The sequence below is a fragment of the Colletotrichum fructicola genome (assembly GCF_000319635.2).
Source record: "Colletotrichum fructicola Nara gc5 chromosome Unknown KSG_Nara_v1_contig10, whole genome shotgun sequence".
NCBI lineage: Eukaryota > Fungi > Ascomycota > Sordariomycetes > Glomerellales > Glomerellaceae > Colletotrichum > Colletotrichum fructicola.
In genome coordinates this window covers 2,543,273-2,555,170 of record NW_027094060.1, presented here as the reverse complement: position 1 = coordinate 2,555,170, position 11,898 = coordinate 2,543,273, and the positions used below count along the sequence as shown (strand labels likewise).

At 55.9% G+C, this 11,898-nt stretch overlaps 5 protein-coding genes across 5 annotated transcripts; 1 reads left to right on the top strand and 4 right to left on the bottom strand.

Annotated features, from left to right (window-relative positions):
• Window positions 1-1,293: 1,293 nt before the first annotated feature.
• Window positions 1,294-3,525, bottom strand: PUT4-2-1 (Proline-specific permease; the record flags this gene model as incomplete). The annotated part of the gene is made up of 6 exons (XM_032020256.2): window positions 1,294-1,410; window positions 1,464-1,804; window positions 1,873-2,294; window positions 2,524-2,978; window positions 3,045-3,414; window positions 3,515-3,525. The coding sequence occupies 6 exons, from the start codon at window positions 3,523-3,525 to the stop codon at window positions 1,294-1,296; spliced, it is 1,716 nt and encodes a 571-aa protein (XP_031882596.2).
• Window positions 3,526-4,486: 961 nt separating this feature from the next.
• Window positions 4,487-6,200, bottom strand: stcB-2 (putative sterigmatocystin biosynthesis P450 monooxygenase STCB; the record flags this gene model as incomplete). The annotated part of the gene is made up of 4 exons (XM_032020257.1): window positions 4,487-4,745; window positions 4,809-5,422; window positions 5,498-6,031; window positions 6,105-6,200. 4 exons carry the CDS (start codon window positions 6,198-6,200, stop codon window positions 4,487-4,489), a joined length of 1,503 nt encoding a protein of 500 aa, XP_031882595.1.
• Window positions 6,201-7,384: 1,184 nt separating this feature from the next.
• Window positions 7,385-8,007, bottom strand: CGGC5_v016221 (uncharacterized protein; the record flags this gene model as incomplete). The annotated part of the gene is made up of 2 exons (XM_032020259.1): window positions 7,385-7,574; window positions 7,649-8,007. 2 exons carry the CDS (start codon window positions 8,005-8,007, stop codon window positions 7,385-7,387), a joined length of 549 nt encoding a protein of 182 aa, XP_031882540.1.
• A 973-nt stretch (window positions 8,008-8,980) lies between these two features.
• Window positions 8,981-9,834, top strand: CGGC5_v016220 (uncharacterized protein; the record flags this gene model as incomplete). The annotated part of the gene is made up of 4 exons (XM_066153485.1): window positions 8,981-9,218; window positions 9,287-9,380; window positions 9,437-9,620; window positions 9,775-9,834. The coding sequence occupies 4 exons, from the start codon at window positions 8,981-8,983 to the stop codon at window positions 9,832-9,834; spliced, it is 576 nt and encodes a 191-aa protein (XP_066007135.1).
• Window positions 9,835-10,291: 457 nt separating this feature from the next.
• CGGC5_v016219 (uncharacterized protein) lies at window positions 10,292-11,890 on the bottom strand (the record flags this gene model as incomplete). Its single annotated transcript, XM_032020260.1, has 1 exon — window positions 10,292-11,890. One exon carries the CDS (start codon window positions 11,888-11,890, stop codon window positions 10,292-10,294), a length of 1,599 nt encoding a protein of 532 aa, XP_031882566.1.
• Window positions 11,891-11,898: the final 8 nt, after the last annotated feature.

Genomic DNA, 11,898 nt, shown 5'->3' with positions numbered 1-11,898 from the left:
ATCGCGAAAACCTCGCTTAACCGAGGAACGATTCCGCGAAATATGACATCCAAGGCCCAGCTTCACCTGATGCCCCGCGTTTGAGTCTCAACCGGCTTGGCTTCAGCCTGGCCCCAATGCAGTTTAAACTCCTTCAGGGCCGTACCGCTTCAGCACCAATGGCATGTCAGACGTCGCCAACCAACGGCGCTTTAGCCCGACAGGCGAATCAGGGTCTCGCAACCGTTTACTTGGGCCGCTCTACGGACCGGCCGAGATCTTTGCAGCACTCGCTAAACCTCATTGAGCAGATTAGACCCTGGACCACGCTGTGCTTACGCCAAGCATTCACGCAACGAACCGAGTGGCATCGCGCTTCTGCATTTCACACATTGCCTACCTGTCGTCACGTTGTCTGCCAGCGCAGAGGGTCCCTATATTGGAAAAAGGCCACTCATTGCTCGTTCACTGCCCTCTGGTTGTTCTTGGATACCTACTCCACCGCTCTTCCATCGAGTCAGTCGCTGTTACTGTTCCATCACACACGTCTACCGCCATTAATCATAATGACGAAGGGACTTTGGGCCGCTAGTTCGAGACTTTTGTTGGCCCGCAACTTTTTTATTCTTCTGCCTAATCCGATGGCTCTCGCTTGAATGGCAGACTACCCTTCAATATCGCGGAGATCCCGGCATTAGCTGCTGACGCAGGATTTACGGAACCAGGCTGGTGGCCTGATGGTTTGCCGCGGCCATAGTACCCGAGGAGACTAGAATGTAGCAGGGGGACTTTCCCTCCTTCTGTCAAGCATGCGGACGTTATCCACCCGCGAAGGAGATCAACTGGGGTGGAACAGGGGATCGCAGCCGGGAAGCGAAGCCTCCCGCTATGGAGACTTTCAAAGTGCGAGCTTAGAGGGGTGGGCCGCTCGCCAAAGGATATCTTCGCCTCGATGCAGGCGAGTTCACGAGTTGAGAGTACGACCCAGACCGTGTTCGATTTCTCAAGCGTTTCTTGTGTGACGTATTCCGTCAATGCCACAGGGCTGGACTTGCATGGCTGCCTCCGGATTAGACTTGACACCGCACATGAAGCCATGTCGGTGGCCCGGATCACCAGATTGGACACCGTCTATCTCCGCGGACGACCCAAGAATATGTCGTCATTCATTGTGCTTGGCTCAAGGCAGCAGTTTCGCTTCTGCGGAAGGATTCAAAATTGTCTTCTTTCAATTATTATGATATTACACATTCATCATGGCGTGTTGAACGCCTTTGGGGAGTAGTCTTCTATCTAAGCCCCGGCGCGTCAAGGTCATGAGAACCACTGGCTGACGCGCTCGCGGAAGTTTTCTGGCTTTGGCTTCTCAGGGACGTACTCTGACTCGTGAAGACGGCCTGACCATAGGTCGATCTCGTGGGCGCGAACAAACTGCTCATGTTAGCAACTTGACCATAGATGTCTTGATAAGGACGGAGACAAACCTTGGTGCGGTGGTAAAGCTTCCAGCCGATGATGGGCACGATGAAGATGGGGATTCCAATGTAGGAAGAGACAAAGTCCGCGGTGGACCAGTTGCCCTTGAGAAAGACGGAGAAACCGGCGACGAAGGTGATGACGGTGGAACCGACGAAGCCGAACCAGGCGGCGTAGGGCTGGAAGGGCGCCTTCCACGGCAGGGTGTCGCGGCTGACGCCCTGGACCTTCATGGCACGGTGGAAGCGGATGTAGCAGAAGCAGAGGGTCGCCCAGGCGATGAGGCCGGCGATGGTGCTCAGACTGAGGAGCCAGTTGAAGGCGTCAGCGGCACCTCCCGATCCAAGACCTGCGGGGCTCGGTTAGTTTCTGTGTTGAGACGGAAGTTAGGGGGTTTGTCCCCCAGTATCAACTTACTCAGATAGGCCAAAGGACCAAACAGCCAGGCGGTGATGACGGCCACGTAGGGCACACCCTGCTTGTTCGTGACGCCAAAGATTTGAGGGAGTTGTCTATCGGTGGTCATGGCGACGATCATGCGGGAGCCGACCCAGCAGTAGGAGTTGCCGGCGGACCAGGCGGAGACGAGGATGCAGGCGTTGACGATGGAGGGCAGGATGTTGATGCCGGCCTGGCGGATGGCGATGACCCACGGCGAGCTGTTGGCGTTGCCGGAGCCGGAGACGAGGCCGGGCTCGCGGGGGTCGACGATGAGGCCGATGAGCAGGGCGCCGAAGATGTAGAAGAAGCCGATGCGCATGGTGACGCGGCGCGCGGCGTTGGGGATCGCCTTGTGGGGGTTGACGGATTCGGCAGCTGTAACCACCACGGTCTCAATTCTACGACTTTTTGTCAGCCCTCATTTCTTTCATTTCTGATGGCCAAAAGTGAAGCAAAAGTGTGGTATTGATGATGGTGATCATGGAGCATCGTCCATGGTGTTTTGCAATAACACAGGGGCCAGCTGTCAGCCATTCACCAACAGCTTGCGCACGAACCGGAACCGGCCGGGCCGCACCGTGCTTCTTGTCTCTCTGCGAAAGGGAATTCAACACTGCTTCAACTTACCCAATGAACGAGAACGAGGCATTGATGAACGCCGCGACGAAGCCGAGGAAGTGGCCGGTTGAGCCGCTGATGCCGTTGTAGTCGACCCAGGCGCCGGGGTTGTGCCAGTAGCGGAAGCCGATGGCCTCGTGGTTGGGCCCGCCGCCGGCGGTGATGATGATGGAGGTGAAGACGAGGCCGATGAAGCACAGCACCTTGATGGTGCCGCCGGCGACCTCGGTCTCGCCGTACCAGCGGACGCTGAGCAGGTTGCAGGCGAGGATGAGGACGAGGGAGACGGTGATGACGACGGCGGGGGTGATGTCGGTCCAGTAGCCGACGAGGATGGCGGCGGCGGAGGCCTCGGAGGCGATGGCGATGGTGTAGCAGTAGCCGTAGGAGATTGCGAGGGAGAAGCCGACGGAGGGGTCGATGAAGCGGGTGGCCCAGTGGGGGAAGGAGCCGGCGGTTGGGATCTGTAAGTGGTTGTGGTTAGATATTGAGAAACTGGGAAGCTCTCGCGAAGAAGAACAACAACATACCAAAGTCGCCAACTCTCCGATACTCTGCATCACGCACCACAGGACCGCGCCGACGACGATGTAGGCGAGCAGCAGGCCGGCGGGGCCGGCGTTGGCGTAGGCGGAGCCGGTTCCGATGAACAGGCCGGTGCCAATGCCGGAGCAGAAGCCGATCATGGTGACCTGGTAGTCGCGCAGGCGGCGCTGGGTGCGGCCGTGGCCGCCGACGTTGAGCTGGGGCTCGAGGATGGCGGCCTTGTCGTCATGGTGGTCGTCGGCGCCGGACTTTTCGACGTCGCGGACGGCGTCGTCTTCCGCGGCGGGCCCGATGGACTGGGCGCGCCTGTCGGACTCGTACGCGGTCATGGCTGGAAGACAAGAAGGGTTACTTCTTCAAGCTGGTCAGAGTCTCCAGGGTTGAATGCGACGTGCGAGGGAACGGCAAGACGAGATAGCCAAGGGGCTAGGATCGGAATCTGATCAAATACTACATTTGGGCCATGAAATTTTTCAAAGTCCCCCATGGCGAAACCGGAGGCTACGCGATGGCATCATCGTCCTGGTCGCGGGGCGTTCCTGGCACCGGTGGGGTCGCGGGGGGCGAGAAGTGACTTTGAGTGCGTTTTGAAGGTTTTGAGGTCTCGAGATAGCCCCTTTTCTCACCGAAGCTGGCCGCGCTGCAGTCTCGGTCTGCGTTCGGTCTGGCAGCCCTACGTGGTCTTGGCGGAGTTTGAGAGCCATCTGGCAGCCCATACGGCTTCAACAGCTCCATTCACAAACGCATCGTATGCGCTGGCAGAACATCTGGGATTGCTTCTCCCACTTCTCCGGTCTCGCAGCCAGCTGAAATTGATGGACCGGTCTGAATTACAGGTACGTAAAAATTCTTTCCAAGTGGCCGCGGCGGTGGGTCCGGGGATGGGCACTTGGGCAGACGGATGTTTAGTGTCCTTTTGACTGTGACCGCGGTGCTTTGTAGGGCGCGGTCCAGAGGTTCCAAAAGCCGTTCGCGCCCGTGGTTCATACCCCCACCTCTGGGATCAACGGAGGCGATGCATGAGTCGTTCATCTGAAAATCTTTTGAGAATTCCGTGAGCTCATCACGCTAATTTTTTTTTTATTTTTTTATTTATTTTTAATACTACCGAGTAAAGCTATGGTGGGTCTGCGGTTCATTGCCCCCCACGTGCGTTTACCAAGGACCTGGCCACGATGGCAAGACGTGCGAGTGAGGAGTCATCTCATCACTCAGTAACACTCAACTAGCCGCGGGACATCGGTTCTTTCGGGATCGTGATTTGCGTCACTTCTATCGCCGTTTGTGGAGAGTCTATGGATCTTTTTAGACAGCAGCTGCAAAGGCCGATGTCACTGACTCCTTGCACACATCTCGGCCCGCCCTTTGCCCCATGCACGGCCCCGAAGACTCCGGATCCGGATCCGAGCTCGGCCGTCAACGACTCTCACGGCATCGTCACCTCACACTTGTGCCCGCGCGGGTTGATCATGAAAAAGTTCTCCATCTCCATGGTCTCGTCGTTGGTGCCCGGCGCGAGTCTCAGCCCCTTACACCTCCTGAAGAGGACCGTCGTGGCCAGGCGCATCTCCATCCTCGCCAGTTCAATGCCCAAGCATATCCGGGACCCCGCTCCGAAAGGTGAGAAGAGGAGCTTCTGCTGCGGTGTGAGCTTCTTGTGATCTAAGAACCTCGTCTCATCGAAGCTGTTTTGTCCATCATCGTTAGCACGCACCCAGACCGAGTACTAGTGGACTCGTGATACTCACCGGTACGGGTCAGGCCAGACCTCCGGGTCCCGATGCAGCGTGTACGCCTGCGTCTCGACCGTGAAGTCATTAGGAATATAATACCCCCCGATTGTGATTCCCTTGGGCGGGACCACTCTCTGCAGCTGCCCGGGCGCCGCCCCGTACAGCCTCAGCGTCTCGTCGATGACCGCGTTCAGCAGCGGCAGCTTCTCGAGCACCGCGTCGTCGAACCCGGTGCCCACGGCGTCCACCTCCTCCTCGAGCCGCGCGCGCAGCTCCGGGCGCTTGAGGACGGCCCACACGAGGTACGTGAGCGTGACCGAGGTGGTGTCGGAGCCGCCGATGATCATGCTCTTGGCCTCGGACTCGACGACCTCCTCCGTCAGCCACTGCTTCTCGCCGGCCTCGCTCGCCTCGATCATGCGCCCGAAGAGGTTCGGCCGGTCGCCGCTGTGCTTGCGGACGTTGGCGACCGCCTTTTTGCCGTAGACCTTGAGCACGTGCTGCGCGTCCGGCTGGCCCTGCCGGGATTTGAAGGGGACGAGGCGTTGGAGGAAGTGCAGGAGGGGGAGCTCGTAGCGCATCGTGTTTTGGATGGAGATTAGCTCGAGGGCTTTCACGTAGTCGTTTTTCTTAAGGGTTGATGTTAGCAGCTGGGCAAGCACCGTTGGGGGAATATGACGGGAAGGGGCAACGATGAAGCTTACCTCTCCGATTTCCAACATGTTGAACGACTCCCCAAACGCCAGGTGCGCAATCGTATCCGTTGTCATCATGGTCCACCACTTCAACACGTCCGACCGCCCGCCGCCCGCCGCCTCCGTCTGTATCCTGTCGACCGCGCGCTCGACCTTTTCCCGCACGACGACCTCCCAGTCCGCGCGGAGGGACTGCTTCGTGAACACACGCGCGAGCAGGCGGCGGCGCTGGGCGTGCTGGCGCGGGTCGGACATGGCGAAGATGCTGGACTCGCCGCCGTCGGGGCGGGTGGACTCCTCGTACCAGGCGGACTTGAGGAAGCCGCTTCCGATGCGGTGGATGGCGGCGAAGCCCTCGGGGGAGGCGACGGCGACCTCGGACGGGGAGATGCGCACGATGGGGCCGTAGCGGGCGTGCAGGGCGTGGATGTGGTACATGCGGCGGCCGGTCAGGATGTGGTATTTGAGCGGGTAGTGCGTGATGAGGGTGTAGCGCGGGCCGGGGATGTGGCGGATTGGCGAGTGGAAGAAGGTGTAGATTAGCTTTTAGACGATATCGTTAGAAGGATTCCTGTTGCCGAAGCTTTTTGGATAGGGGTTTGGCGGGAGGACTTACGTAGACTGTCGTCAGGGCGATGTGGATCAAGGCGAGGACGGCGAAGAAGGCGAGGAGGGTCGTGAGGAAGCTTGCCACGGGGTTGGTGAAGTACATCTTGGGCGTGTCGTCGATGCTCGACGGGAGCTTATTGGTGTTGGCGGCTGAGCAGGTAGAGAGCAGACGGACTGCTGGAGACGTCGAAAGGGGAGGTCTAATGTGATGCTGTGAGAAATACTCTGCGATGGAAATTCAAGGAAACACCCGCTGCTGGATGGTTCACCACCACAAAGCTCCCCGGCTGAAGTGGGACGCGAGCGTTTGATAAACTGCTGGTTTGCCGGACTGTCGATATCCCGGCGGCAGTGCGGAAGGGCGGCTCACGGCGAACGTGCCTTCGTTCCGTCTGATCAGTTTGGGTTTTGATATCACACCTGGACAAGACGCCGGCCGTCAGGGATGTTGAAAAGGTAAATAACGAGATGTTTCCCTCGTGCTGTGAGACCGGGGTAGATGTTTCGTTAATCTGCTAGACACCCAGCTGGACATGGGGGGAGGGGCCGGGAAGACAAGACAGGCAAGGGAGAGGACGGGTTTTGCATACGCCTTCCCAAGATGAATGGGGACGAATGAAACGATGTCGTGCGAAACTCAATGGCTACACCCGCATTAGCAAACAGCAAAGCACGTTTACTTGATTGGATGATGCCCCCGCATGCATTGGAAGCGTGGGGTGCTTGGAAGATGGGACGAAAAAGGTTGCGAGAGCTCTGCCTCTCTTTCTTTGGCTTGTGAAGAGGACTTGGTTGGGTGAGGCGGCAAACAAGGGAGCTCTGGCCACCTTGGGGTGAGGCGGGCATCATGCCGGACGTACGTTTGCGGGGGGGGGGGGGGTGGTGCTTCCGGAACGCGGATGTTGTCCTTCTCAGGAGATGATGTCTTTGAATGAGTCAGCATTGTCTCGCAAGGAGGACCAAGACTGTTTGGGCATGGTTTGCTATTTCTCGTGGCGTTCTGTTCCGGCACGAAGGCGGGAGTTGCCGTCATGAAGAGCTCGACAGGTGTCCTGATTATCAGACGATTTGGACGGGGACTGATTACTGATTTGTTCCGCGAGATGCTTTTGCTCGTATTTACGAATGTCCAATGAGTGTATGTTGTGCGTTTTAGGGGATATCTACGATGTATGCTAATGGGCTTTCTAATGATATTCCCAAGGAGTGACTAAAGAATTTGCAAACCTAGCAGTCTGTTGTACTCCAGTACTCAATTGCGCTTGGAATTTTAACTTGGTGACCATTTCAGTGACCCGCTTCAAGATCCCTCTCGAGGACCTCAGGCTCCGTGTCACCGTCACTGAGAGGAGTGTACTCCGACACGCCCGTCGTGAAGTAGCTCGTCTTGCTCACACTTTGGCAGTGAGGGCAGTCGCACCGACGGCTGACGAGCATATGCCCAATCTGCGGGAGAAGAACATAAAGGTGAATAGCCCTAGTTTTCAGAAAATCCGTCAGCTTCAGACTGCAACCATACTCGGCAGGGAGAGAAAGGGGAAGAAAACTCACGTATCAAGCATCAAAGGCACGGTTCCATATGTGCCGAGAACAACCTGGCCCCTGTCCCACGGCTCCCTGATGAGCGCCCAGCTGATGAAGAGGAAGACCAAGTGGAAGATGCCGAGTGTGACGTCAGCAAAGAAGATGTTTGACGGCGTGAGGGCTTGGATCGGGGAGCCGAGGGCGGCGATGAGGTCGCGGCGGATGATGAAGAGGCCGAGGATCGCGGAGGCGGCGAGGGGCAGGATGCCGAGGGCCGGGAAGGCGCAGTTGGAGATGATGCCGTGGATGAGGAGGATGATGAAGGCTGGCGGGAAGGCGAAGATTGTGATCTTGCGGAGGACGATGTTGGTTGCTTCGGAAGCCATGATCGTGGCTGGAAATTTGTATCCTATGTGTTTCGGTGGTTTGCTATGATTGTGGGTGTTGTTGTTCGATATGTGATGTCGAACCCCGACTTAAAGTTGGGTTTTATCTTGGACTTATATCGTGACAGACAAGTGCCACGACGCCTGAGGACTACACTGGACACATTGTAGTTCGCCCATGATCTGCAACAGCCGGTCGCGGTAGTCTATCATCAGCCTCATATTTGGAGGAGCTGATAGGTTGGAGGTTGAGGATGAGTCGTTCGAGACTGTGGCTGGTCGCCTTAAAGGATCCTAAATTGGGAGAATTGCAGCAGTGTAAGGCCGGTACGTAGCCATGAAGGAACGGTAAGACGTATGGTCTCAGAAGTCTAGATGTTAGTACTTACACCGTGACATACCCAGACAAGGTAACAGGGACTACTTTGGGGCTGTGTACCGAACTAAATGACGACCGCGCCCCTGCATGCATGCCGCAGTAGGCTTCGGAATCCTTCGCAGGCAGCCGGGGCGGTCATCGGCCCCGCCCACGGGCAACGAGCCAATTGCTGATCGGGACGGGGCCGGGGGTCGGATGGGTACGTGCACTGTTTCTCGGCGGCTAGGCAGATTTCTTGGTGTTGTTTGTCGTTGGTGCTGTTGGTCCTTGCGGCTTGCTGGCGCTGTGCCGCTTCCTTGGTAAGAGCACGTTTGGATCTGGTTGGATGGTGAATGGGACAATGGATCCTTAATCAAGTGTCAGATTCCCAAGAAGGAGACCCAACAGGGCCAACAGAGGGGCCAAGTCAGGCTGTGGAAGCAGGGATGATGGGTGATAAAAAGCCCCAACCTACTTATGTTGAAGTGCCCTCGTTGGATTCCTTCGCTCCTAGACATACGCCTTCTCTGGCATAGCTGGTGCCTTGAGCAGGTGTGCAAATCTTGCTTTTCTAACGGTCTCCGGGGATGAGGCTATGTTCCTAGGAGTGAGACAATGTCTTACCTGACAGGGCTGTTGTTCAGTCTGATAATTGCCTCTTTTGCAATCGCCGAAGATGTATTCCGCCGACCGCCCGGCCCGGGGCCTACGAACGACTACAGCGACAATCCGATTTACACTCTTGGTGAAAGAGTGAGATTCGTGTGGGAGTCAGATCCCCTGAACGACATCTGGATTTGGAACAATAAGGCGGACAGTACCACCGGAGATCGGTCTTCGGCCCGGATTCTACGTATGTTCCCGACAACATGGGGACCTTGCGAATGCATCGCTAACGGCTGTCTTTTCCCAAATTTGTAGAGAATTATAGTTCTCTGGACTACACATGGGAGGTCAGCTATGATGGCTTCCCCGACGACGCCGATCTATCTCTGCCTGTCTTTTACCTGGCACTGTACAGTTCCGGGTCGGGGGCGATAACTGCTACGTCGCATTATTTCAACATCACAGAAGCCTCGACAACCACAGCAGCGGCTTCGAGCCCCACGTCTTCGAGCCAGAGCCAGGCTTCGGCTCCCTCAAGCTCTCCTGCCGCGACCGAGACATCTTCACAGTCACTTGGCACGGGGGCCGTCGCTGGGATAGCCGTTGGCGCAACGCTGGGAACCATCCTCGTTGTGTCCATGATCGGTTGGTTCGTATGGAGGGCACTAAGGAAGAGGAAACTTGGACAACCCGACAAAGGAGGCGAGACCTTTGACAGCCCTGCTTATTCCCAATACCAATACACGGGGTTGAAGACGGATACCATGTCAGCGGGACCAATCGAGGCTGACAATACTTCTCAGAGACTTCCCGAGATGGACGGAGGCCATCATGTTCACGAGCTTTACGCTGGACGGCACTGAGAGAAAGGAGTAGATAATGCAAAAGATACCAGATCACAGCAATTCTAGAGATAATAGGATACAGCTTCCAAGACTAATACACATGGGTACGTACCTGCTTTTGTATTGATCCCACAGATACCTATGAAATCAACTTGGTAGCCGTCTGTTCTTTCCTATTTCTTCCCGTAGTCTCATTGCTACACGTTGGTGGAGACTATGTAAACAACTACACAAGCCCTAAATAGGCTAGTAGAGGCGTAGAAAGACATACAAGCTACCTTTCATAGGGAACAGGAAATAACGTAATAGAGTGCGGGATTCGAGCTGATATGGGTTCAACTATTTATACATCGTGACATAATTGGGGTAAAACGCCAGACAAAACCAGAAGCGCAACGACCGCAATCAGATAAATCCCATAACACCGTAACGAAACGAAAACAAAATACCTGATAAAAATAGATAAACACCGAATCTAGTAGTGATATCCATAGCTTGGTCTGTTGGGACGTACTTCTCCCCAACTGAAATCCATATTCAGGGGCATCCTTGAGTGCTCAGCCTCGTCGTCGACCGCGTCCAAATTACGGCCCAGCCATGCGCAGTCCCAGAATGTAATCAAAGCCCAAAACTTGATGAATGAGTGAACGTACCCGAAGAGGATCTGGTAAGGCAGGAGCAGCAGATCTGAAGGATACCGCAGAAAATGGGGTACGATTTTCCATACCTTGGTAAAGAGCATAAAGCAGAGGAGCTTCCGCATTTCGGTGGTTAGAAACTCGTCAGCGCCCAATGCGCTGTAGTAGGTAAACATCAGCAAGCCATCCCACAACAGCGCGAAGTTAATAAGGCCAGTCAGGTAGACAGTGAAGAATGACCACGGCATGCGCTTGATGAGAACCCTGTTGCTTTCCAGCATCATGCACGGGTTGCTCCGGAACGTGGTCCTGGCCCAGCGGATGAGTTGACCACGGAATTTGCTGAGCGACTCGTCGCCGATCGTGGTCCAGATGGTGCATTCGTCCGTCTGCTGGAACTTGATGTCCCAGTCGTGCTTGTAAGCTTCGCGGGTGAGGAAGTTGTCGTCATCCGGCCCGAGGCCTTCCTTACCGCCGAAAAGACCAAAGAAGAATTTCTCGTTACAGAACCGATGCATCAAGCCGTCGGCTTTAAGAAACCTGCTGCGGTAGATGGCGGTGCGGCCAGAGACCACAAAGACTCCGCCGTCCATGCCGTTGGAGGCCCTGAGCTCGTAGTTGTGGCGCTCGAGGTAGAGACAGCCGATGAAGTTAATGATTGAAGACATGCTCCAGAACTTACCAGGACTTGTACGCCGGACGCACTTGTAGGTGGCCACCACACCCATGGTTGGGCTCTCAAAGGGCGCGAGAGAGTGGGGGATGAAATCCTTACTGGGCCAGAAGACGTGGTCGTCGGCGAGGATTGTGAATTCTGTTTCGACTTTGGGTACGGCATGAGCGACTTGCCGGCGCTTAGAGGGGTGCGGGATCGCGCTGACGCCGGTTTGCGTCATTGGGTACGCTTGACGGAAGTGTTCGAGGAAGTCGTCACACCGCTGGCGCATGGCGGCTCCGACGGTAACGACAAGGATTGCGGCCGGCCTGTTCTCCAGAATTGAGAGCATGCACTCGGCGAACTTGGGGTTGTCGGGATCGATGGTGGGGAGGATGACCGTGACATCCCTGGATGTCCAGAGCTCTCGCGACTGCATGGGCGAGGGTCTGTAAAAGTGATATCCGCAGAAGCCGATCGCGAAACGGTAGTACCGTGCGGTGAAAATCCAGAAAAATGCGGCAATCCAAGTATCGCGGTCAACATTCTCGAGTAATTCGCTGTAGTAGATTATCGTATCCCAGAAGTACCATACGTTACACGTAACGCAGATTAGAAACAGAATGAAGTGAGGGTTGTTTCGGATGAATTCAATAGATACCATAGGGATGTTCGCGATGGAGGAGAGGATGGCTCTGAGAAAGCTTCGGGGCTGTTCTTCAATATCTTCCATCCGAATGTTGTCATCCTCCACCTCTAGTTTGATATTGTATCCTGGCATGTTGTGAG